The sequence below is a fragment of the Diachasmimorpha longicaudata genome, chromosome 6 (genome assembly GCF_034640455.1).
Source record: "Diachasmimorpha longicaudata isolate KC_UGA_2023 chromosome 6, iyDiaLong2, whole genome shotgun sequence".
Classification (NCBI taxonomy): Eukaryota; Metazoa; Arthropoda; class Insecta; order Hymenoptera; family Braconidae; genus Diachasmimorpha; species Diachasmimorpha longicaudata.
Window position 1 is genome coordinate 4273265 of NC_087230.1, and position 23863 is coordinate 4297127.

A 23863-nucleotide genomic window follows, 5' to 3' on the forward strand; every position below is an offset into this window, starting at 1 on the left:
TTTGTGGATTCGCCTTTGTGTTACACTAATGCACAGTCCCCTGAAACCCCCAGCAATGATCGCACGCCATTCGCACATAATAAAGTAAAAAAAAAATCCCGAACGGGATACGGAAGTGGTTTTTCTCAGTGAAGGTTTCTCCGGACAGTTGAACCACCCGTGGTGGCGGCGGGGAGGGGGGTTGCAACAACCCGTTTACTTCCTCGGTGTTCTGCGTGATTCAGGGGCTCCACTCTGTGCATCGGTAATTATTTTCCATTAATATTCACATTGCTGGGACATGTGCAAGGCTACACCGGTTCTCTACAACGACAATTGCTCTGTTGCAAGTGGTACAACAGGAGTGCCATAATAAAAATACAGAAACATTGGCGATTATGAAGGTTATGATATTCAGTCTTGTTACTCCATCGCTAGAATTTCAGTCTCGATTCAAGGCTTCTATCAACATTTTCCTAATTCAGACGGTGTATTTATATCTGAGTAAGTAATCGGTTGAGAATTATTACGATTTGTTGGGAATACTGAGGGACAGGGGGGTACAGGAGTGGCTGAAAATTGACGATAATTTTGCAATCCAAAGGCCTGAGGTATTCCAGGTATTTGTGTCGATGTGTGGCTTTTTTGTTCACGTGGATATTTGTGCAGGAAGCCTGAAAACATTTGTTGAGAGTGGGCATTGGTGACGGGGATAACTTACAAGTGGCGGACAACAAGTGAGATATTTGCAACGTTTTAGAGGAATTGCTGATTGGGGTATTGCAAGGCTATTGTCCGAATTTTTTTTTGGGGAAAAATTGTTGGGAAATTGAGGGGCTGGTGTGGGAGGCTTTTCGAGGATTGTGGACGTGGTTTTTTGCTTTCTAGGGTTGGGAAATAAAACGTATCGTTTTGTGATAAATAACGCCTTATCTTAATGCAATTAGGCCCATATGTGCTGATTCCGTGGGGAAGGAGCTTGTGAAGTGGCTTGTTTGAATGGCATGTGGAGAACAGTGGTGCAGTGTTTCGTGATTATTTATTCGCCAGTGGGAATTTGTTAATGGTTGGGACGGTTGTTGGGGATCTGTTCGGTGAGGTAGAGTGCGTTTTTTTATAGCGTCAGGTGCAAAGATCGGTTCAGAACAGAAAGGAATTTTTTTTTAGACGGAGAATTTCCAGAAATTTTATTTAATTCCTGGGGAATTTCCAGTCAATTTATCGGTCTATCTTCCAGGAAATTGTCTATTCATAGACATATTTAATTAGATCGGGTTTTTGGTGTGACATAATTCGCGATATTTCGGTGAAAGCTGGAATTTTTGAATTCATTCTGAATATTAAACATTGCTTTTATTTTAGGGACAGAATGGAATGCGTTCGAGTAAACCTTGAGGTGCGAAATCCTCTCAAGCCAGACGTGAATAGAATTTTTTTTCAATTTATGGAACAGCTGTAGGAGAATCGTTTTCTGTTGAATCACAATATAATTTAACGTCGAGTCGCTCATAAATTTTTTTATTTGTTGTAGAATTTAATTAAATGTGGCTTTTGGTGTGAGTCATGTGTATTTCAATGAAAAATGGAATTCTCGATTTTACTCTGGACATTGAACATTGCATTTATTTTATAGACCGATTGCGATGCGTTTTATTACACCGTGAGGCGTAGAATATTATCAAGACAGCCATCCTATTGTTTCTAAAAAAATAAAAGTTTTCTAAGAAATTTAATCCAGTTTAACGTCGCACTATTTATTCGTTTATTGTTTTTAACCTTAAATCAAGTGAGATTTGGGTGTAAATTAATTAGTTACATTTCTCCGCAATTTGGATTTCTCTTTTTGAATAGAATGCGTTTTATTGAACACTTATTGAAAGTTTTTTTGAAAGATTATCAGACAACTTCGGATGCCCCCACGTTATACAAATTATTAGAAAATTCCACGTCTTCAAAAACCAATCAATTCTCATTATCGTTTTATGTCTTTGTTTGTGAGGTTCTGCTATTTATTTCCATTAAAATATTTACTGATGTCATTTCGAATTGATGAATTCACTCATTCCTTTTTTGGACGCATTTATTCTGTCATTTTGTCATTCATTTGTCATTTTACTCTCGATAAAGCGAGATTTTTTAGCCAGGACTACTACTTGGTACAAGTGAGATATTGAAATATTCGTGAAACCGTGAAAAATGGACGAGATAACGATTGCACGTGGCGAATTCATTTGCGGTCTAGTACTGCCAGCCATTTTAATCTCCACCGGTGTCATCACTAATTAATGAGATTTTTCCAATGAAGTTCACCAGCACAACTAGCTTCCAACACAAATAACTTTGTAAAAAAGTTACAAATTCATGGATAACAATTACAAAAAATGGATTGTGACGAGAATTTTCAATTTTCTGTTTAATCGTTTCCAGGGGAGAAACTCTAGGACAATCAGATTGCCTCGATGTCGTTATACCTTCGGCCTACTTCCTCGAGAAAGTATCTCATGAACCAATACACCTGAGGAGCTAAGGGAGCAGAGGCAAGCAGCCAAAATTCCAGCATTTTGTAATATCGAAACCCCCACCCCAGGTAAACAGCTCAATCTGCATCATAAATGACAACTTAGTCCGTCACTTGTAATGATACAAACGATAAATCTGAATATAATTAGATAAGAGATTAACGGCGGGGGGTTTAAATCCGTAAATCATTGACGACTGAACATTGCTGGCATCACTCAACATCGCTGTTTCGCAGTAAACAAGCCCTCACTCGATTGTGATATTGGCTTGCAGCCCATTAGTGGCGGTATCCCTTTCTTTTTAATATGGAGTGACACGTGCAGTTAATGAGAGTAATTACGAGGAGATTATCTCCAAGAAAAGGAATTAAATTTTTCAATTCCATAATTTTTTTGGCATATTTTGAGCTTAAGAAGATTTAGAAATTTTTGCTGAAAAGCAAAACGGAACGGAAAACTAATTTTTCAAGAATAATTAGAGAAAAACAGCAAACGTCAGGAGAATCTGACGGATTGGATAAATAATATATATCAATTTTTGCATCATTACTGTTTATTTATTTTTTTACTAGAATACAAGATGGCAAATCTGAATTGAGTAGAAAAATATTTTGACAGTTTTTTACGTTAGAATTTTTAACATTTTTATTCAACCCTCCCATCGTTAATTTAATTCTCTAGACGCACTTACAAATTTTTTTAATTAAAGATTCCTAGATGGAAGGCCCGAGCGACGAAAAAAAGGAAACAGCAGACCCTCACGAAAAGCAGAGTAACGGAATAATCGGTAAAGAACTGAATGGCGAGACGAGAGTCGACGAGAGCCTGGAGAACATCGAAGATGCTGTTGACACACCATCAGTGACAATGGACGTAGCCACTCATGACGCGGAAGAGGACACCAAGGGCTCTGACAAAGAGACCAAGGAGAAGACGAAGGAGAAGCGTGAGGACGAGTCCTCAGCCACCTCCACGTCGTCCTCTGATGATGAATCCGAGACAAGCTCGGAGGATAAGACCGAGTCATCGGTGAAGCCAGAAGCTGATCGTCCTCTCGTCACAACAGCTGAGAAGAAGGAGGAGCCTGCTAAGAACGATGACACTACTGACGACAGTGACATCGACGATGATCTCGTATCAACTATTAATTATAACACTATTACGTCATTGGCAGCGCTCAAGGATATGCTGCAGTGCACGGGGGAGGATTCAGATGGTGTAGATAGTTTTTTTCATCATTATTTTCTATCGCATGTGAATAGATTGCCATCGAGAAATCAAACTCACAGTCCCTATCCGTGGGGGAGACGACTCTCGGAGTGTAGAGAGGAGGATGAATATGAGACTGAAGAACGTGAGTTTCATTTATTAATTATACTATTAATTATTTAGTAATTATGCTATTGAATTTATTTATTATTGAATTTGGAACTTTAGAAAAACTTATTAGAATTTCAATTTTTCATGAAGCTTTTTCTATTTTTCTGCTATTTTTAGAATTTCCTCAATTCTATCGTTTCTTCCTTCCAGATAAAACTGGTGATATCAGTTCCAAACGAACCAAGGATGACGAGAAAACCCTAATAACAGCCCAGGATTCCCAAGAAAAATCAGAAAGTCTGCCATCCAAGACATCTAGTCTCTCGTCATCAGCAAAATCGAGCTCTGAGAAAATTGATCAGAAGTCAAATGCCACCTCAAGTGTATCCGAGTCGAGGCCACCACCAACAGCATCGACAGGTTCACGATTTACCACGACAACAGTTACATCACCTACCTCCAGCAAACCACCGCTGCGTAGGAGGCACACAGCTGGCGGTGGAATGACATTTCCAGCCACTGATCCTCCCAGTTACTCCAACAGTATGGTTTTTTCACGAACTAGTCCGCTGCCGAGTCCTCATTTTGATAAGAGGTTCTTCGACTCTAGTTTGATTGAGATGAAAAGCCAAGCTAGCAGCTCCAGTACCTTAGATTACTCATCCACAGAAGATATTTGGGTTCGAAGGATTGATTTTGTTCAGGAACGCAAACGAAAGGTAATAAAAAAACTAATGATTTTAAACAAATTTGATTAAGGAAGGTAGTGGCATTAAAAATACTATTTTGCACTGGAAAGGGTTATTATAAAAATAATGATTTAAATAAAAAGAAAAGACCGGGTTTTTCTTCCCATCAATAATACATCAATTAATTAGTTGTTGGCACTTTTCTTTCAAATATCTGTAGGAAAAAACGTAATAGTCTCTCACTGAATGATTTAATTAAATTGTTCTATTTTTGTCTCAATGTTTAACTACATTAAAAAGCCATAAAAATCCAGATAACATCGTTCTCCAATATCGAACAAGAATTAAAAAATCGATAATCGCTGATAATTCAATAGCATCCCACTGAAACTAGAAATAACATTAAAAATAAAGTCGATATCAATCTCTCCAATCCTCACATTAAACATTGAAAGAAAAATCAATCAATATGGAAACACGCACTGGTATGACTACGCAGCCAATGAATTGTCCCTGCGGTAAAGATTTAAAGAATAACTGAGTGAAATGACAATTAGATTTTTTTAATGGGAAAAATAAAGAAAAAATTGAATGATCGAGTAGTGGCTTACAAGATTCCCCAAATTCGAGATAATTGAATTTCCATGAATTCAATGGAAGAACACTCCCTAAAAGATAAACAGCCTCGATGCAATTGTATTATCCCAGTAATATCCACGAGTCGAATTATCAATAGCTTCTAATCTCTGACGAGATTCAGGGAGATATGCCCTGCTGCTACTATCAGTCCACGTTAGTCACCGATTGAGGTGACTTCAACAAGTGTGTTATTTTTCCATCAGTCATTCATTGGAGTTAGTTTTTTTTTTTGGAATGAAGGGACGAAAGTATTCTTTATTCACACCTGTTGTCGAACGGTACTCCGGTAAAGTCAGGAAGTACTCGTTAACTCCTTACTTGGATCGGTGTCCAGAATATCATGGAACTTACAAGGTTAGTTTTCCAGGAATAATAATGTCGTAATTGCGATAATTGTTCATATCACTGGTCTGTTAGTTGAACCCCACCTAACGGTTTAAACGCAAACAAATAATTTATCCATTTATTTTAATTCATTGCGATCCCTTCTGATGTTGCGAAAATATTTGCCTCTGGACATGCATCAGCCCTTGATCTAACACCAGTCCTTTGATTAAAAAAAAATATAACCATTTTCATCGGTAATTTATTTTTCTTTTGTACCAAACGTGAATTTTGACGTCGTAGATTTTTTAGGAATTTCCGTTCACTCACGGTTGTGAAGGAAAAAGAATTAACGAGTCGATTTCGTTACAGACTAATCGCCCAACTATTTTAATTGAATATAATTCCAGGAAAAAATGCATTCTCATTCACGATAATTACGTTTCATAGGTTTTCTGTTTTTTTGGTCTTACAAAATTTATGTATTTTTTCAGGAACTCGGATCACAACCGTTACCAACAATTGTCACCGAGGATGCCGATAATTCTGGTCAAAAGTCTGATGATCAGGGCGCAAGACCACGTGCTGGTGAGCCTCATTACCATTATTATTATTAAGTCAGAAGATGGAAATAATTTCATTAATGAATTGATGCATTAAATAAATTTAATACATTATTCAATCAATTAACCCATAATTAGTTGCTTCCGATTTTCTTCCTCCAATTTTTTAAATAAAAATAAAAATTGAATATTTTTTTTTTTATAAAAATAATATTTTTATTACGATTCTCCAGCTTTTTCCAGTTTTATTAACTGTATTTTTGGTGACAATAATTACAAATGACGATTACTCATAATTGTGAATAACCATTACTATGACTTTGGGCTTTTATTGCCGCTAGACGGTCCTCATTAGCCCAGAAGTCTAATCAGCCTTTCGGCCATTTTACACTCTGCCCTAGGCAGCCGTCTAGTCGAGGGTCTCGAGTATCTGTGCCCTACGCGCGAATTCGTAGACTCCCTTGATACCCCCCCTATCGACATGTATATCTGTGCATGTGGACCAACCATTACTAGTATTTGTAAATAATTTGGACTGGTGTATATTTATTTGTTTAAAAATTCCACAGGAACATGGGGCTCACATTCTAGGCCAATTAGAAAGCCAGCATCTGGTAGTGCCCCCGGCTCGGGCAAATCAACACCACTTCCTCAACAATCAGAGCCATCAGGCTCGTCTACCTCGATGAAAGTAGTTGGAAGAAAAACATCGGGAGTACGATCTAGTTCAAATAGTCGAAGTAATAGTCGTAGCAACAGTGTAGAACGTAGAAAAAGCGGCGATGATACAGTTAGTCCAACGAGAAAAAATGCTCTCTTTGATGCTTTCCGTCCCAGAAGTAAGTCTGATGCCAGCAAGACAAGGAAACCCAGTATTATTGCCAATATGAAGAATGCAGTACAAGTGAGTCATTATTGTTTAAATTCACCCATTATTCATGGAATAATTTTAATTATTTTCCTGATTAATTTACGGATTTCCTAGTATATTTATTTAGTACAAAAATGGAATTGTAGAGCATAAATTGACCTTTCATTAAGAAAATCAATTGGTCAGTCAATCAATTGATTAATTTATACGAAATTACGGCAATTCAAAGGTCATTTTCAGCCACAATTCCTTTCTGACGAACAAAATATTTTTTTCAAAGCCATTTACATAGATTAGCTAACAATTTTTATTTATCATTTAAGAACTCGTTGTACAGAGGATCTCACGGTGGTTCAACTAACGATGTACACACAGAAAAGGATCACAAACACCACAAAGACAGCAAAGAGCACATATCACGATCGCGATCTGGCTCCGAAACAAATAGAAATCCCGTTAGCAAAGTTATGGATCTCATTAGACACCGCAGTCACAGTGCTATCAGTTCTGAGGACAAACGTAAGGCGGTGAGTACTTTCAAAGCTATCTACCACGTGTTTACCTTATCAACAGTATCAACGTGTCTTTTCTTACTATTACGAGCTGATGTTTATTTTCAAAGTTGCTATGCCGTCGTGTCTAGTTGGGTGCATGCGGAAGATAATTTTTTATCATAGACATTGGATAATCTGGATAATTAGACCCTTCGGGAAGGGAGGGGAGAGAAGATTGCCCTGGAAGCCTATTAATTTCTTCATTAGATTACCTGTCGAATGGTCTTAATAATTATTTCCTTGGAAGAAAATTTAGGCGGATATTATTGTTATTTTTTTATTCGATATTCCTTTGATATTACAAATGTCTTCTTTGTTTTACATCGAACCCTGCCTGCTTAATTAATTGCCTTTTACGCCTTATTTACTCCTTTTTGTCATGCCTTCGTGGCTCCCCTTTTCCTGTGGTGCCCATGGGACCGACGTTTTCTCCAACTGTACTACATTTACACAAGGGTCAAGGGAAACCCTGGATAACCTCTACCGTACGGCTCAGGGGGATATTAATTTCTTTATCAGATCTTTTCGAAAGTTAATGTCCAAGAAAAATAGATAGTCATTGAATGTTTTCCCTAATTAATTATCGATTATCTGTCTTTGGGCGCTCTATTGTTAAAAACTTGGCCTATAAAAGCTGCTTAAGGTGTTTACCAAGAAAAAAACCAGTTTGTTCTACGAAAAAAAAATAGAAATTTTCCATTCCTTCCTATTCATAATTTTATTATGATTTTCATAATCAATTTATGAAAAATCGTCTTTCGACCTTCAAAATCCTCTTTCATATCGGAGTGACGAATAAATGAAGTTATAAAAGTTAATCCAGCCCCTCCACTTCCTCCTCGACAAACCATAAACCCTCGATACACCAGAAAAAAATTCCCACTGCAACGTATTGCATTACAACAAGTGTGCATACGTTCAAAGAGAGGTGGAATTTAAGATCTGGAATATCCAAGAGACTCAAGCGTTCCTCAGTGACTCGGTATACATGAGGCGCTCAACTTCCGTGTACGAACAATCGAATTCTCCCCTTCTATTATCGACAATTATCGATCATTATCGACAAAATCCCTATCCACTACTCGCGGAAAATCATCTTAATTAGTCTTGTGATCCAACACTCGTTATCAATAAGAGATAAACTCCCTGGTAATTAAAATCATTTCATCTATTCTATTTTGGACTCCTCGATATTGAGTTGAAATCTGGTGCAATCGATTTCGTCGAAGCCATTTTTTTTTCTCGATAAATTTTCTATTGCCACTTCTCACTCGTGAGTTTCAACACGAAAATAAATATTAACATCCTCCACTTCTCTTTCACGTGTCATTGTCATACAAAAATGTCACACGAGGTTACTAACAATGCACCATTTACAATGGAAATTGATCTGGCTCAGAGGGGTGACCATCGATATCACTAGCTGAGATCACTCCACATATCTTTCATTCGACTCTTGGACATTATTTTTCATAAATTTTTCTTTGACACGTTGAACGTCATACTCAGTACTCACACTTTCGACCACAAATGGTTGTTGTCATTACTGATTTTTAATGGCTACCGTTAACTCATTAAAATCATTAAGCAACAGTGACTGAAAAAAAAAACTTCAATTTACGGGATTCACGTCATGAAGGTCAATCACCAGCTGACGGCCACTTTTATCGGTCAGTTGAATTGAATAAATCTTGAATCAGTTGGTCGTGGATTGAGTCCAGATAAGCCTTCATTTCTCTCGTTTTATGGTAATCAATGGTCGCGAGTTATCATGTGACTGTGGAGTGACGATTACATTTGTGTTACGCACCTGCTAAACATGCACACTTTTATTGAATCGTGTTGTAGATATTTACATTTCTTTTGATGTACCGATTGTGCTGGGGAGAGTTGGGCTCAGTGGCACTGGGTATAGTGAAGTGAACATTTTGTGTTTACTGTGCTTGAGGTGATGTCGAGTCTATTGGCTCGCGTGATTGTAGTTTTTTATTGAGCTCTAGTTACGACTGTTCTGGAATTTTGACGATTGTTTGCCGGTTGAGGTTAATCACGATGTCCTCGTACTTTCGGTGGATAAAGGGGGGTAAAAAGGATGATTATTTTGGAGCTAAACCACGTAGTAGATCGTTAGACTCCAAGAGCCTTGAAGCGTCTGGTATACGGCTGATTTTACAAAATGTGCTTCTATTGGTTTTTTTAATTATGATAGTGTTTTAGTTATACTTTTTAATGTGGAATATCTTGGGAATTTTTTAGAGAGCTGCTGCACAACATCAGACACATTTGGCGTCCAACAGTGAGTACTTTATCCAATTTTTTCATTCTTTCGTTATTTATTGATGTTATTGGAGGAAGTTGGGGATAATTACGACACGGTGTGGATGCTCGTTGCTTTCTCGAGGTTTTGGAATTACATCGCAGTAACCGGTTTTTAGGAATATTGAGGCAATCTGCTAGAAAAATAATATTTTTACCATAATTTTTCCTGTAAAAGTAACCACAGTCTGTTAGAAAGTTTTTAGAAATTGAAAGTTTGGCAAATTTTGCGATTTCTCTCAGGTTCCAAGATACTCCTCAAAAACTGCGAAAAAAAATTAAATCTATTTGACCCTGTTTACCACTTTGCTACTGATATGGTTTTACTGTTTACTAAAAAATTTTGCAACTCATGAATTGAACGTGGAGTATATGAATAAAAATAGAAGTGATAAGTTGTCTGGATATAATTAAATTTATTCAACATTCCGTAACTCGTGGAAAATTCCAATAGAAAATCAGTCAACTAAAATCATCAACTAAAATTCTTTTTCACTGGAAAACTATTTTGTCAATTATCTACAATTTGTATTCCTTTGAACAAATTGTCGTGTTGTTGTTTTTATCCAGTCAATTTTTTCCGGCCTTAAACGAACAATAAAAGACGAAATGACTAGACAACTTCCATTCTCCACACAATGAAATTTTTCGAACGATATGAATCTATTAATTTTTTATTGAATTGTTGTCTGGCCAACCCAAAATGCCTGAAAATAACTGGGAATCAGAAGAAACGATGGTATCCGAAAGAAAAATGCTGTCAATTACATTCGATTTTTCTATTCAACTCATCACACAATAGCAAACGTTGAAAACATGTAAGATACTTGCTGTCAACAACAATTATGTAATTTTAGCTATAAATGCGTATTACCTGCTGCTAAAAATTCACAACCTCGAAAGTTTTGCAAGTGCATTCGCTGTCAAAACACCCCAACTCTCAATAACCAAATAATCAATGAATTATTGGCCGAATGGTCACTTCCTGGTCCACAATAACATCAATAAATTCGTGCTCATAGTCGTGAGCTGCAAAAAATATGCCACCATATTCAATCGCATAATTAAACAAAAGAATACCTAAATGAATTAATCTTGATCACCAATCACTCACCCCAAAGTGCACTGGATGTGTTTTATCCCAAAGAGCCGTTGAAATCCTTCAAAACAAAAACACGATTTCCAACAGAAATCTTCTTAACCGGTAGGGAGTTACCCTGCGAGTCAGCTGGACTACATTATCCGCCAAAAACTGACTGTAATGAATGCATAATTTAATCAGGATGAGGTGAAAGGGCTTCAATAAAGCCCTCTTCAATCCTCTCAACCAAGTCTGACCCTGAATTTTCCCCTGCACCTCCTTATCGATAGACAACCCCCTGTTTCTAACAATCGTTCAAACATGAGGTGGCGTAGTGAAACCCACCTACCGATTATGCCCACAGCACCTGCGCACAGGACAAAATAAAGACGTGCAGTTCGCCTCGTGGTATGTTTTTCCGAATCTCGATAGAACGCCGATACCAAACCCCGGTATTTACCTGATCTATTGCTTGTCCTCGTTGAGAGAATCAGTGAGACAGTGTCTGGGATCGATAAATCACCTCCAGATCGATCATAAATTCTCGTAAATCCTTAAACCTTCGGTGTCGGCCTCCGTCGTTTTACCCCACGCGAGTGTAAAACGCATTTCAACGAAATGGACGAAAAAACATACGAGATAAAAAATCTGAATTGCCGGTAGCACGTGAAACCGTTAAATCTGTCATTGAAGAGTGATTTTGCATGCCATGATCGAGAATAAAAATTCGATATTACTGTTATGATCAGTTGTGTGTTGTGAATGCGCATCGGAAAACGAGTTTTTGGGTTACAAAGAATCTCAGTTTATTTGACTGGTGGACCAATAGCGCGTGGGGACATCGTAAACATTGCGCCAGTCTATGCGCACATCGTTGACATTTGTCGACTCGTCGTGGGGTATTTCTCACGATGGAAGTGTGAAAATGCATTCAATTGTAGTCACAATTGCGAGTGAATTTTTGCAAACGCGAGGACTCAGTCGTGCGACAGTGAAGTTTGTGATGGCTGGAGTGACAAGAGTAGCAATGACATTTTGAATTTTATGAGATCAGGGGAGATTTTGCTGTTTACTCCACTGCCCCAGTTTCTCCCCACGACTGGCGAATATTTTTTTTTTCGCATTTTTATTAACGAACGAAAGGGAGATGAGAATGTGGGGCTGAGTTCGTGAGTTTAAGGGCCTATGGAGGATTTAATGAGGTTATAATTATCATTCTGGGGTAAACAATCGTTTGTTGTGGATTATTTCAGTGCTGTTATCAGAGTCAATAATCCAGAAATAATTTCTTAAGTCAAATAGTCGTCTGGGGATTTCAAACCCAGTCAATGTGTGATTCAATTAGTATTGGATATTTTTCTCAGGAATTTAGAGGTTTGTGCACTTGGTGCATAATTGGAGAGAGATCAGGAGAGACATTCTGAGTTCCACGAGATCAGAGGAATTGTTCGGTCTAAACTACTGCCCCAGTTTCCCAGCTACTGGTGAATTTTTTTTTTCGTATTTTTATTCGCGAAAGAAACATAAATGAGAATGTGGTGGTGAGGTTGTGAGTTGAAGGGCCTGAGGGGATTTAGTGAGGTGATAATTATTATTCTGGGGTAAACAATCATCTGCAGGGGATTACTCAGTGTCGTTATCGTAGAGTCAATAATCCAGAAATAATTTCTGCAGTCAACGATTTGTCTGGGGAGTTCAAACTCAATTGCTACGTGATTCAATTATTATCGGGGAGTATTGCCGGTTGATATTCTTTCAGAAATTAATTCATTGTGAATGTACTTGGGGAGGAGATACAACAGACACTGGTGATAAGAGTGCTCGGATTTTTCGGGTAATTAAACTGAAGACGTGAGTGCATTTGGCGTAAGGAATTGTTTAAAAATTTTACTGCTTTTGGCTTATGGATATTTAGTAGATGTACTTTGGCTAGTGTGTCTTTGATGATGAAGCATTGAAAATAGCGAGTCAATTTTTGCTACCACTGGTACTCAATAGTGCGACTGAACATTCCTACCACTGACAGTGCAATCGGTGTAACGATACAGTGAAGAAATCACAAATGACATTTCGAATTTTATGAGATGGGGGGAATTGGTACTTAAATTTTCTGTTACTTTTTTATTTAAAGTGGAGGTCATGAGCTGAAGGATCCGGAGGGGGATTTTATGAGGTTATAATTTTCATTCTGGGGTACACAATCATTTGTCGAGGATTACTGAACGTCGCTATCAGAGTCAATAATCCAGAAATAATTTCTGCAGTCAACGATTTATCTGGGAACATCAAACTCAATTTCTACGTAATTCAATTATTATCGGGAAATATTGCCGGTTAATATTTTCCCAGAAATTAATTCATTGTGAATGTGCATGGGAGGGAGATACAGCAGACACTGGTGATAAGAGTACTCGGATTTTTCGTGCAATTAGACTCAAGACGTGGATGCACTTGGCGTAAGCATTTGTATTTATAAATTTTACTGCCTGTGGTTTATGGATATTTACCTGGGGATGTACTTTGGCGTGTGATTCGACATTCCTTCGTACGGAAAAAAATATTAAATATAGAGCCATTTTTTTTCCACTCAGAGTATTTTTTTTCTCGGCGATGAGTCAAGGACACGGCAATTTCGCTCCATTTGTCGGTTCAGCTTTTCCTTTTGGAGAATTATCTCTTAATCTTTTCATTATTTCTTTTTATTCTCGATGCTCCATTTGTTTTCGTGTCACGAGCCCAGATTGAAAAACAATTTAATTGGAAAAACGACAATAACAGCCCGATTATGGAGTGAAAATGCAGATTAATGGATATTTATACAGTTCCTGAATACCTTGTAACATGCTGTGTATGAATGACCTTGTTTTTCTTTGTCACTGAAATCACCTGTTCGCAGTGATTTTCCTTTTTTTTTTCAAAATTATGATCAACTTTTTTGATAGTCAATGTTACCATCGTCTCACTTTCATTGCATAACGACAATTTGCTGAGAGGATTTTTATCGAATGTGAGGGAGGGATTTATGAGCATCTTCAGGGCTGTGGATATTCATTGAATTGCGAAAGAGGATTTTGGAGGGGGTGGGGGTGACATATTTTTTCCAGTGAATGTCCACAATTTGTAAAACCCATAACTTCCAACTCGCGAATATCGTGAAAAAATCCTTGAGCTTTCAAGAGCAATAATCAGCTGATGACCTTGACTCAGTCATCATCTCGGGAATGAATATCACCGCAAATGACCCCCTGAATTTCAAATAGAATAATAACCCACTGGCTCTCATCTAGGCCAACTTCCGTTACGACTTCGATGCTCTCATTTTGACTCGTCTAATCCCAACCAATCAACATGTACGGCCTAACACATCTCCTGTCTCATCATGGATCGAGTTCCAGTAGTGATTCAAAATCTAGTCAGGAAAAGGTATCACCTGTGAGTGATGTTAAAAGACAGAGTTATCAGCAGGAGAATTCCAAGATTCTGACCGATCTTCTGACTCATCAGGAGAGGCCAATGATCGATGGAAAAATTAATCATCATCGTCAGGTGTCACGTGGCTCCGTCAGCTCGACGTACTCGTGTGGCTCGGCCACTTCTTACACAACAAATCACAGCTCTGGTTCGTCCAGTCACGTTCACTCCCAGCATTCGAGTCACTCAGTTTATCACACGATTCATGGAACTTATGGCCAACATCACAATCCCCATCAACATAGCCACAGACATCATCGTCATGGTCATCGATACTCGGAGAGTAGCGTCGATACGCCGGCCTCACTGAGCCCCACTGGGGAAACTGAGAAGCATCATCATCATCACAGTATTCAGGAGATGATAAGGCACTTTGGGAGAAGGCTGGGGCATATTAGGCGCCAGAGTGAGTGCCAGGACACAGCCAAGACAAAAAAGGAGGATGAATTCCGGAACAGGAGTCAGAGTTTGGATGGTGGGGTTAGGATGGTACTTCCAAAAATCGATTCTGATTGTGAAACCACTTACCGGATTTATGAGAGCATCCTCAGACAAGGTAAACAGTGGGGGTACATTGATTTCATTGGAGAGTTGGAGTTGGAGTATGGGAATGTCGAGTACACAATATTTTGGGTGGGAAATTCAATGTTTTCAAATTATGTTGATTTGCATTATTTGTGCTCAAACATTGACATACACTTATCTAGATAGCCAAAACGTTTTCAGGCCCTGCAAACAGTTCTAGTCCTAAACAAATAGATGTGCATTATCCTCGGAAGTTCAGTAGAGTAATGATCCTCCGGAATGCTCTACATCCATCCTAAACTTCAGCAGAAACAGTGCAATCAATGCCTGAGCTATCAGCACCTTCTGATTCAGGAATCTTAATATTCAATAAACAAATTTCCGACTAAACTTCTACAGCACTGATCAGCTCCATTGGAAGTCCCTGGTCACTGGGTGTTTCAAAATTGATGATTAATGCAGAATAGGATAACCTACTCCTGATAAGATCAAAATTCATTCAGAAGTCGTATGGAATCATGTGTCACGTAAGCAGGGGGTCGTATTACTAGAGAAAAAAAAATACGTGAGGTGGAGGGAGGAGGACGAGAAGAAAGCACGTGGAGCGATACTTTGGATTTATTTTCAACGGTTGAAGGTTGACAATATTTAAACTCGTGAGAATGTATTCCTCTGGCTTCGCGTGATAAAGAAACAGGGGGACGGTAGAAGTTGAACGGACGGGTCACGAGGGTCAGTAGACTTATTCAAGTGATCGTGCAGCAGCAAATTCCTTCCTTCATTCATTGCGTACATTTTTTTTCAGTTTTAAAAACTTGTCTACCAGCAATTTTAGAGAATTACCTCTCTAATTTACCTATAAATAGCGCATGGAAAAGTGTTTTTACGTTAGAAAGTCGGGGTTGTGTGGTAACTCATTTAAAATAATTCCATTGATCAATTTTGCTATCAATTTCCAGTGATTTTATCCATCCAAATGGATTTTGAATCGATGAACTTAACGCCAGTGGATATTCGATGTTTCTCACCAACCGAAAATGGTGTTGGAGCCTGATCCGACAATACTTACGTTCTGTAGAAAGAAAGGAGCTACGTCGGACGCGATCCGGGGGGCGAAGCCCCTTCGAAGCTGGTGAACGAAGCCAGCAGGGGGCGAAGCCCCTAACGCAACGTGAAATTCAAAATTAAACAATCTAGCGTAGATGTTCAGTATTAAAAATAAAGACTCCCACCGATATTCTTGTAGAAGAGGCTCCACCTGGAGATGAAAAGCCAAATAAAGGTGACGAAGATAAATGTAATAGGACTATTTCCGTTAGGATATTCCATAAATCAATGCAAAGACAACATCCAATTAATAAACAACTTTCATTGGAGGATTTTAATGTAATGACACATCCAGTGCTTCCTCCAGTACTCAGTTAATTAACTTGAAAAAAAATATCATTGATGCCTGATAATTTTCTCTAGGTGCACTTCGGAGAAACTCTCTGGAGCCAGGACAGAGGCGATTGTCACTTGGAACACCAGCCATACCTCACAGAGCCTCGGACGCCTGCTTGGATCCTGTGCACGCTGCTATCTTATTCCGTGATGCTCGAGGCGTAAGTCCCATTATCTCTTGTCTCAATTTCTGCCCCACACTGCTTTCTTATCGAGTCGCTGAGCGACTCCGTTTTATTATTATCGTCGACTGCCTGTTTCGAGAGTTTCGTGAATTCCGTCATTCTGCGGTTGCGGGACACCCAATATGGTGAACGTAATACGAAGCCGAGGGGGTAATCACGTGGAAAAAAATCGTACAAGATTACGAGGATATTCTCGTGAACATTCGTGAAAGTTTCTGGTGTATAACTGGAATTTTCAGATATTTACAACACTCCATCGGTTTAAATTACGGATTTTAGGGGAACTGTTGGGAGAAAATGGGAACATTTCAGGTGAATATATTTTTGCTTTTTTCAGTGAGTGGAGATTTTATTTAATTGGAAGTGACATTGAATTTTCTGCTTTGACTCGATATTTTATGAGCATTCTTTTCCATAAATCCAACCCAAATTCATTTGAAATTCAAAAGAAACTGTTTTTCAACTCTTAAAAATTCTTTTCTTCAACAAAGATTAATTCGGATGAATAATTCGGAAGTCCACAGCATAACATTCTTCTAGAACTTCGTTTGGAATATAAATATCCCAGGATTGTAGGGAAATTTCTGACAATTAAAAAAGTATTCTACATTGAAGCTTAAATTTCAAGAATAATTTTTTCTTATCGAGCACAGTTGAATATTTTGTAGGTTCAATGAATAACATTCCCCTGGAATTTTTCATTGAAACAACAAATCAATGATATCCGCACACCAAATCTCCTCATATTATGCATTAACAATGGACAATCATTATTAATAAATAGAATGACTCATCAACTAGCGCCCTCGCAGCTCCACATGTTACACTTTTACCCTGAAAATTCTCTCGTCTCATTATAATTTTTTTCCCCTCCATCAATTGACCCATTTATTGACCCCTTTCCCAAGCTCTCTTTTCCCGCCTGAGGGTGGTACACACGCTGTGCTTCTGCGCTAATGCACAACTGTACAGCAGCCATATACAAGCCCGCGAGAGGTATCCACCGCTCGATCCAGTTGTTCGCGATTCGTTGAGTCCGTTGATCACACCGACATTGGGGGCTCAAGATGATTTTAATTAATTCTCATACACAAGTAGTTTCCCACCACCGTGGAAATGGAATAATTAATAGCACTCGATACTCTGATAACAATGACAATTACAAATATGACGCAATTGACAGTTTCATTTGCTCCTTCATGATCACCCTGATATGATGAGCAAAAGCCCGATCATCTGCTTTGCACGTTGAATTCTGACAATATGGTGTACAGACGACAAATAAGTGAACCAGCTGGTGGACCCAGTGCTATCAGAAATCTATCGCCAACGTCTGGCTCTAGTCCATCTAATTTGATTGCTCAATGGTGTGCGAAAATCGCGACAAATGTTAAACGCCAGACTTTCGGCCATAAATCGGGAGCTAAGAGGGCACTGGTATTTTTTATCGCTATTTTTGTTGCGTCATTCCTGTTATGAACTAGTTTTTGTTTGTTCAATTTTCTTTTGCTCAATTTCGTTCACGTAATTATCGTGAGGAAAATTAGGGAATCGAATGGTTGCAGTGAAAATTGAATGGGAAATTTATTTATTTATTTGCTTACTTCATCATTATTTAAAAAATTTATTTAAATAAATTGGATGGAAACTTTAATGTTGGTTTAATTTATGGATGTGGTACTGATAAAATGCGTAGATTTTAACATAGAAAAATTTTCTGATTCATTTGAAATTTTTCAACCGATTTTATTTGGTATTTGGAGTGGAATTTTCCATCAAAGTGTGAGAATTTTCCCACACAATTTCTTCCCTCTGAGTGGCCCTCGGTATGTCGATAATTCACACTATGTGATTGGGTGCACCAACACTCGCTTCAGGAGCGTTAGGAATGAAGAAAAAAACTAATGGCTAAAAATACCGATTGATTGATAAAATTATGGAGATTGGTGGGCAGAGGATGCAGTAAATAAATTTAATTGTTTTCTTATTTTATTTCCACAGCTACCTGTTGTCGATCCCTTCTTGGAAAAGGTCTCACTCTCAGATCTAGGTAAGAACGAGTTACACTCAATGATGCGGTTTAAATTGTTAAACATCGAGGCGAAACCTCAGAATATTGGAAAATCACATGGCCACTATCGCAAATCGACAGGAAAATGCATTTCTAGAGAGCGAGACATGAGTATTTCTATTTATATATCCATGGTCGCTAGTCGAAGTTACTTTTTTTTTAGCATTAAACTTCTTGCTGAGGTACTGATGATCGCGAACATTAATTGACTTTAATGGTTTTTTTGCAATGAAATGAAGCACGAGCATCCAGCGAATAAAATCGTGGTTGAGTTTTCAAGCGAACCTCTGACTTGTGGAGTTTTATACGAGTGGAAAAAAATTCAAAAAAGTTCATCATTTTTTGATCATTTCAATTTTGGGAAAATTCTTTCTCATTTCTTTTTAAAAATTCCAAATTCTCTTGATTATTGAAATCAAAGGGAACTTAATTTTGCAATATATAAAAAAATGTGGTCTAATTATTTCAAAATAATGAAACAGGCATTGTTCACCACGAATGGATGAAAAAAAAATTGAAATTAAAAAAATAATCAACGTAAATTAATCGAACAATCGAATTGACCTTTAAAAAAACCGTCAATTATTGCGAAAAATCAATCTTACAAAAAAGTCTCGAAAAACTTGTTAAAAAATACAGTCCAACGAATTGAAAATAGTTCAGCCCGACAGACAACAGTGTGTATTTACCATCGGGTAATTGCTCCTTTTCTCTTGGCAAAGCCAGCGAAAAATTTCATTCGCGTTATTCTTGGCCCTCGCCTAGAGTCGCCCGACTGTTGACTACGTACAGACGTTCAGTATCAGTTCAACTTGGCTGTAATCTCGATCCCTCTGCATCCCCTGAAAGCACTATTTTTCCAGTAACAAAAGAGGAAAAAAATCGTATCGAAGTGAATGGAGTTTGAAATAAGTATTCACCGGGCTGTTCAATGCGAGAGCTTTCAATTGGATTTTATCACCACCAAGGTGGACGGAAACGTCGATCAACAGCCTTGAATGTCTCGATGTTTGGCAGTACATACTAGTTTATTTTCCTTTATAATTAGCTGGGCTTTCTGAAATGTCTGTCACGTCCTCAGAATTGCGAGGAGTATCAGTGGAAATATTGTGGTACACGATCAATAGTGTGAGGGATTGAATTTTCGGTGTGAGAATGATTGAGGGAGAGTCATCGACGAGTGGAGAAGTCCATCGATGGACAGGGAATGGAGTCAGTTGAAAAGCCATCGCCCGGGGATTTTCGTCGCTCTTTGAGATCGGTGAATGAAAGAAATTGATGTGTGACATGTTCACTCGTGAAAATGTTGACGTTACATTACTATTCCGATGCAGAATGCGTGCGAGCTTCTATTAAACATTCAGCTTCGGCCTGGTGGAGCCAGGACGACGATCCAGTTTACTCCAAGGATCTCATTAAAGAATTCGATAAAGAGAATCCGCCATTGGAGAATGAACTTGCTTGGATACTGTCCAGAGGTATTCCAAGGGGTAAAATTAAAACGGAAGGGTTGGGGGGTGTGGAGGAACATCCAATGGAATCAGTTGAATAGAAAAATTCAATACAATACTAGTGGTTTTTGTTCGTACGTTATACTGCATTGACATCGTTGGGTGGAAGCTGGACTGTAGCTCTCAAGATTCCGTTTCAATGATTGACATTCGATATTGCAGTAGTGACCACTATACATGACTTTTAATGTTCGCCTGGTTTCATCATTTGATATTTCTTCCAATAAATATTCTATTGCAAATATGCAGCGGTGGGAATAGGGGCCATGTGATTCTCGATAATTTTTTATGAGAAGATTACGTTGAAGATTATTTATTTTATTTTTTCATATTGCAGAGGAGGATGAATCACAGATATTCGTGAAATTCTTCAAGTTCCACAAGTGCTATGACCTGATACCTACGAGTGCCAAACTCGTTGTATTCGATACTCACTTGCTCGTGAAGAAGGCATTTTTCGCCCTCGTTTACAATGGTAAGGAGTACTGTTCTGATAGGGGGAGTGGGGGGTTTTTAATTGAGATAAAATTGCTTTGTTAATTTATGCTGTAAACTTAAATTGAGAAAAGACTATTCGATTCGTAAATGAAGGAGAATTAATAATTTTATTTCTTAATTGAAAAGAATTCTCTGTTCCATTAATTCTCATATTAATTATTTTTCAATCCAGGTGTCAGAGCAGCTCCACTCTGGGACAGCTCTAGACAGGAGTTCGTCGGTATGCTTACCATCACAGACTTCATAAAAATCCTCCAGATGTATTATACGAGTCCCACTGTCACCATGGACGAGCTGGAGGAGCACGAGCTGGACACCTGGCGCAGTAAGTATAATTTCCATCCAAAAATATTCTAGTCAACTCAGCACGTTTCTCAGTTTTCGCTGAATACTTCTGAATCTAAGAGAGATACTGAAATTTTCGTCATAACCTTTTTTGTAGACGAACCTTCCCTCCGCGTAAAAGGTCTTCACACACATTACGCTATCTCTCTTCGATTCAGAGATATCTACGAAATTACTGTATCATCGAATGTAGTTTTCTCGGGGATTTCTTTTCGTTTCAATTGTTCATAAGTTTTACGATTTTCTACAAATAGTTTGTTGCACTTACAGAAGTTCTGAAGGACCAGGTGCATCCCCTCGTGAGCATAGCTCCAGACGCTTCTCTCTACGATGCAATAAAAACCCTAATACAAAATAGAATTCATCGATTGCCTGTGATAGACCCGGATACCGGAAATGTATTGTACATTTTGACACATAAGAGGATACTTAGGTTTCTATTTCTCTACATTCACGAGCTACCAAAGCCATCGTTCACAAATAAAACACTCCGAGAACTGAGAATAGGAACTTTTGAGAATATTGAAACAGCAACTGAGGAGACCAGTATAATTTTAGCACTTAAAAAATTTGTCGAGAGGCGAGTGTCAGCTCTGCCAGTTGTTGATTCTGAAGGAAAACTAGTTAATATTTATTCCAAGTTTGATGTTATTAATTTGGCTGCTGAGAAAACTTATAATAATTTGGATGTCTCGTTGAGGGAGGCCAATGAACACAGGAACGAGTGGTTCGAGGGCGTGCAAAGTTGTAAATTAGATGAAACACTTTTTACTGTTATGGAGAAAATTGTTAGGGCTGAGGTGAGTTTCGTAAAAGATAAGAATTTGCTACACGAATTTTCCCGCTATTTGGTTATTCACTTTTTCCCTCTTTTTAGGTTCACAGATTAGTTGTTGTGGATGATGAGGAGAAGGCTATCGGAATTATTTCGCTGTCCGATTTGCTGTTTTATCTGGTCCTCAGGCCTTGTGGTAATTATATTTGGAGTTTTTACTATAAATTATACTTCAAATCGAATACTTTCCGTTGAGTTTCTCAACTTCGTCAGTTGTCTAAATAATAAATCATGCAACGATTCAATTCCAGGTGAAGACAGTACGAGCACCAAAGGTAGTTCAATATCCCTTCGCGCCCAGGACTCCCTGAATTCCACAAAAGCCCTGAGTTCAGCACAATCAGAGGCATCACTGGCCGACGAGGATCAGGCAGACGGAACGCCGAGTCCCCCCCTGTCTCCAGCAGCCTCAGACACCTCAGAATTACAGCAGAGTCTGGTAAATCCCTCGCAGGAGACATCCTGGCGCGAGGTAGCAGTCTCCGGAGGTGAGTGAATATCTGAAAATCACCAGAGCACCACACAAGAACGTTCATAAATCGAGGAAAAACTTCAACTGGGAAAATCGATTCTGAAGTACCGAATCATCGTCAGGAGAAGGTATTCCCTGACCTGTAGATTTGCCTTAAATTTTCGTCGCTCATTAGTCAACAATAGTTTTAGAATGAAACCCTTAATTTTCATTAAATCGACAGAATGAAAAATTTGTATCCAATAACGAAGTGTTGAGGGGAAAGGCTTCCCTTTTGTCTACGTGAACTTTTAACAAATTTCCCCCCCGATTATTCATTTTTACTTGAGAATCTACGTTATGGGCTCGATAATTGCATTGTCCATAAAGTAATTTCATGATGGAAAATCAATAATTGTAGGAGAAAATTCAATTATAAAAATTCGTGTACACACAGGGGTTGTGTTTCACCTGGAGGCGTCTAGTGTTGCCATTACAACGCGACGATACCTTCAACCTGGAGAACTTTTTCATTGTACTGTAATCTTTCCTGTATATTATAAAGAAAATCTCGTTTTTCTCGTTTCTCCAGCATCATTTGTCCTAGTCTTTGCTTGTAGAGTGATTGCAGAATAGAATGTGTTGAAAATACTTTCAGTAATTAAATAAATGAAGAATGTTTATAGGTTTATGTAATCATTCGTGAGGCTTCGCTGACTATAATTGAGGAGAAAAACAATTGCAGGAAGTGGAATGATTTTTTTTTGTAAACGAAATGAAAAAAAACACGTGTCATATGGTAGTAATAATCTTATGGAATAAGAAATAAGCTGTATTGATTTGTGATAGTGCCCCTGGTCTATGACTGTAAAAATAGAATAAACAATTCAAAATGAAAATTGATTTTTTGGTTCGCGTTGGGTGAATTGAGAGCAAAATTTGTATATATTTTTTCAATGCTACAGTTCAGTGGCATGTGCACATGTTACAATGCGATAAATACACAAGAATCATGACTCACTGACGTTTGAAAGCCTTTATTAGTGATGATGATGATGTGGTTGTCATTAACACGGTTTTAGGATTTTTTTTTTATTGGCTAATGCTGTTGGGTGTGCAGTGCAGATGTGGGAAAGTACTGAGAGACGATTGATTGTGTGATACGAGTGTGAGAGGTTTGTTGAAGGCCTATGAAAATTATGATGGAACAAATATTGTATCTGCAAACTGAGTTATTTATTTGCTGCCTTAGAAGGTCCAATTCACTTATTAAATCTACTGAGACAGTGATTTCACGCCCAAAAGCCTTCGATTAAACACAATGCAATTACGATTTATTGAATTCTCATATTATAAATGCAAAATATTTAACAATTGTAATCAGGATATATTTTAGGTATTACGGATAGGCATTGTGCGATGTAGAGAAAATTTACGATGACAGGGGAAAAAGATACTTGATGATTTATTGTAATTGTGAATGTGAAAAACGAACGATTAATAAAATAAGGCACTAATTTTGTCATATGAGGTGGTTATCTGGTGTTTTGAGAGATGGCGAGGAAGCTTTTGCATGGCATTTTTTTGCAGTGGCCGAACAGCAGGAATGGAAGGAGAAATTTAATGGGTAATGTGCCTTTTAATTTTTTACTTCTCTGAAGTCAAAAATTAAA

At 38.1% G+C, this 23863-nt stretch overlaps 1 protein-coding gene and 1 long non-coding RNA gene across 5 annotated transcripts; one reads left to right on the forward strand and one right to left on the reverse strand.

The window, feature by feature from the left end:
- Snf4agamma (SNF4/AMP-activated protein kinase gamma subunit) lies at nucleotides 1–23717 on the forward strand. Of its 4 annotated transcripts, none has more exons than XM_064122480.1 (15): nucleotides 1–483; nucleotides 2407–2566; nucleotides 3208–3852; nucleotides 4029–4537; nucleotides 5965–6058; nucleotides 6603–6937; nucleotides 7228–7431; nucleotides 9715–9754; nucleotides 16322–16455; nucleotides 18481–18529; nucleotides 20399–20536; nucleotides 20732–20884; nucleotides 21175–21704; nucleotides 21782–21875; nucleotides 21991–23717. In XM_064122480.1, exons 3-15 carry the CDS (start codon nucleotides 3216–3218, stop codon nucleotides 22233–22235), a joined length of 3162 nt encoding a protein of 1053 aa, XP_063978550.1. In that variant the 5' UTR covers nucleotides 1–483; nucleotides 2407–2566; nucleotides 3208–3215; the 3' UTR covers nucleotides 22236–23717. The 4 variants fall into 4 exon arrangements, with proteins under 4 accessions (XP_063978550.1, XP_063978551.1, XP_063978552.1 ...); XM_064122481.1 differs by having other exon boundaries at nucleotides 1–244; XM_064122482.1 differs by lacking the exon at nucleotides 1–483 and adding an exon at nucleotides 559–716.
- On the reverse strand, nucleotides 7425–11143 carry LOC135163250 (uncharacterized). The gene is made up of 3 exons (XR_010299093.1): nucleotides 10889–11143; nucleotides 10649–10803; nucleotides 7425–10481 (listed from the first exon to the last, which is right to left on the reverse strand). It is a non-coding gene; the product is annotated as an uncharacterized LOC135163250 (long non-coding RNA).
- Nucleotides 23718–23863: the final 146 nt, after the last annotated feature.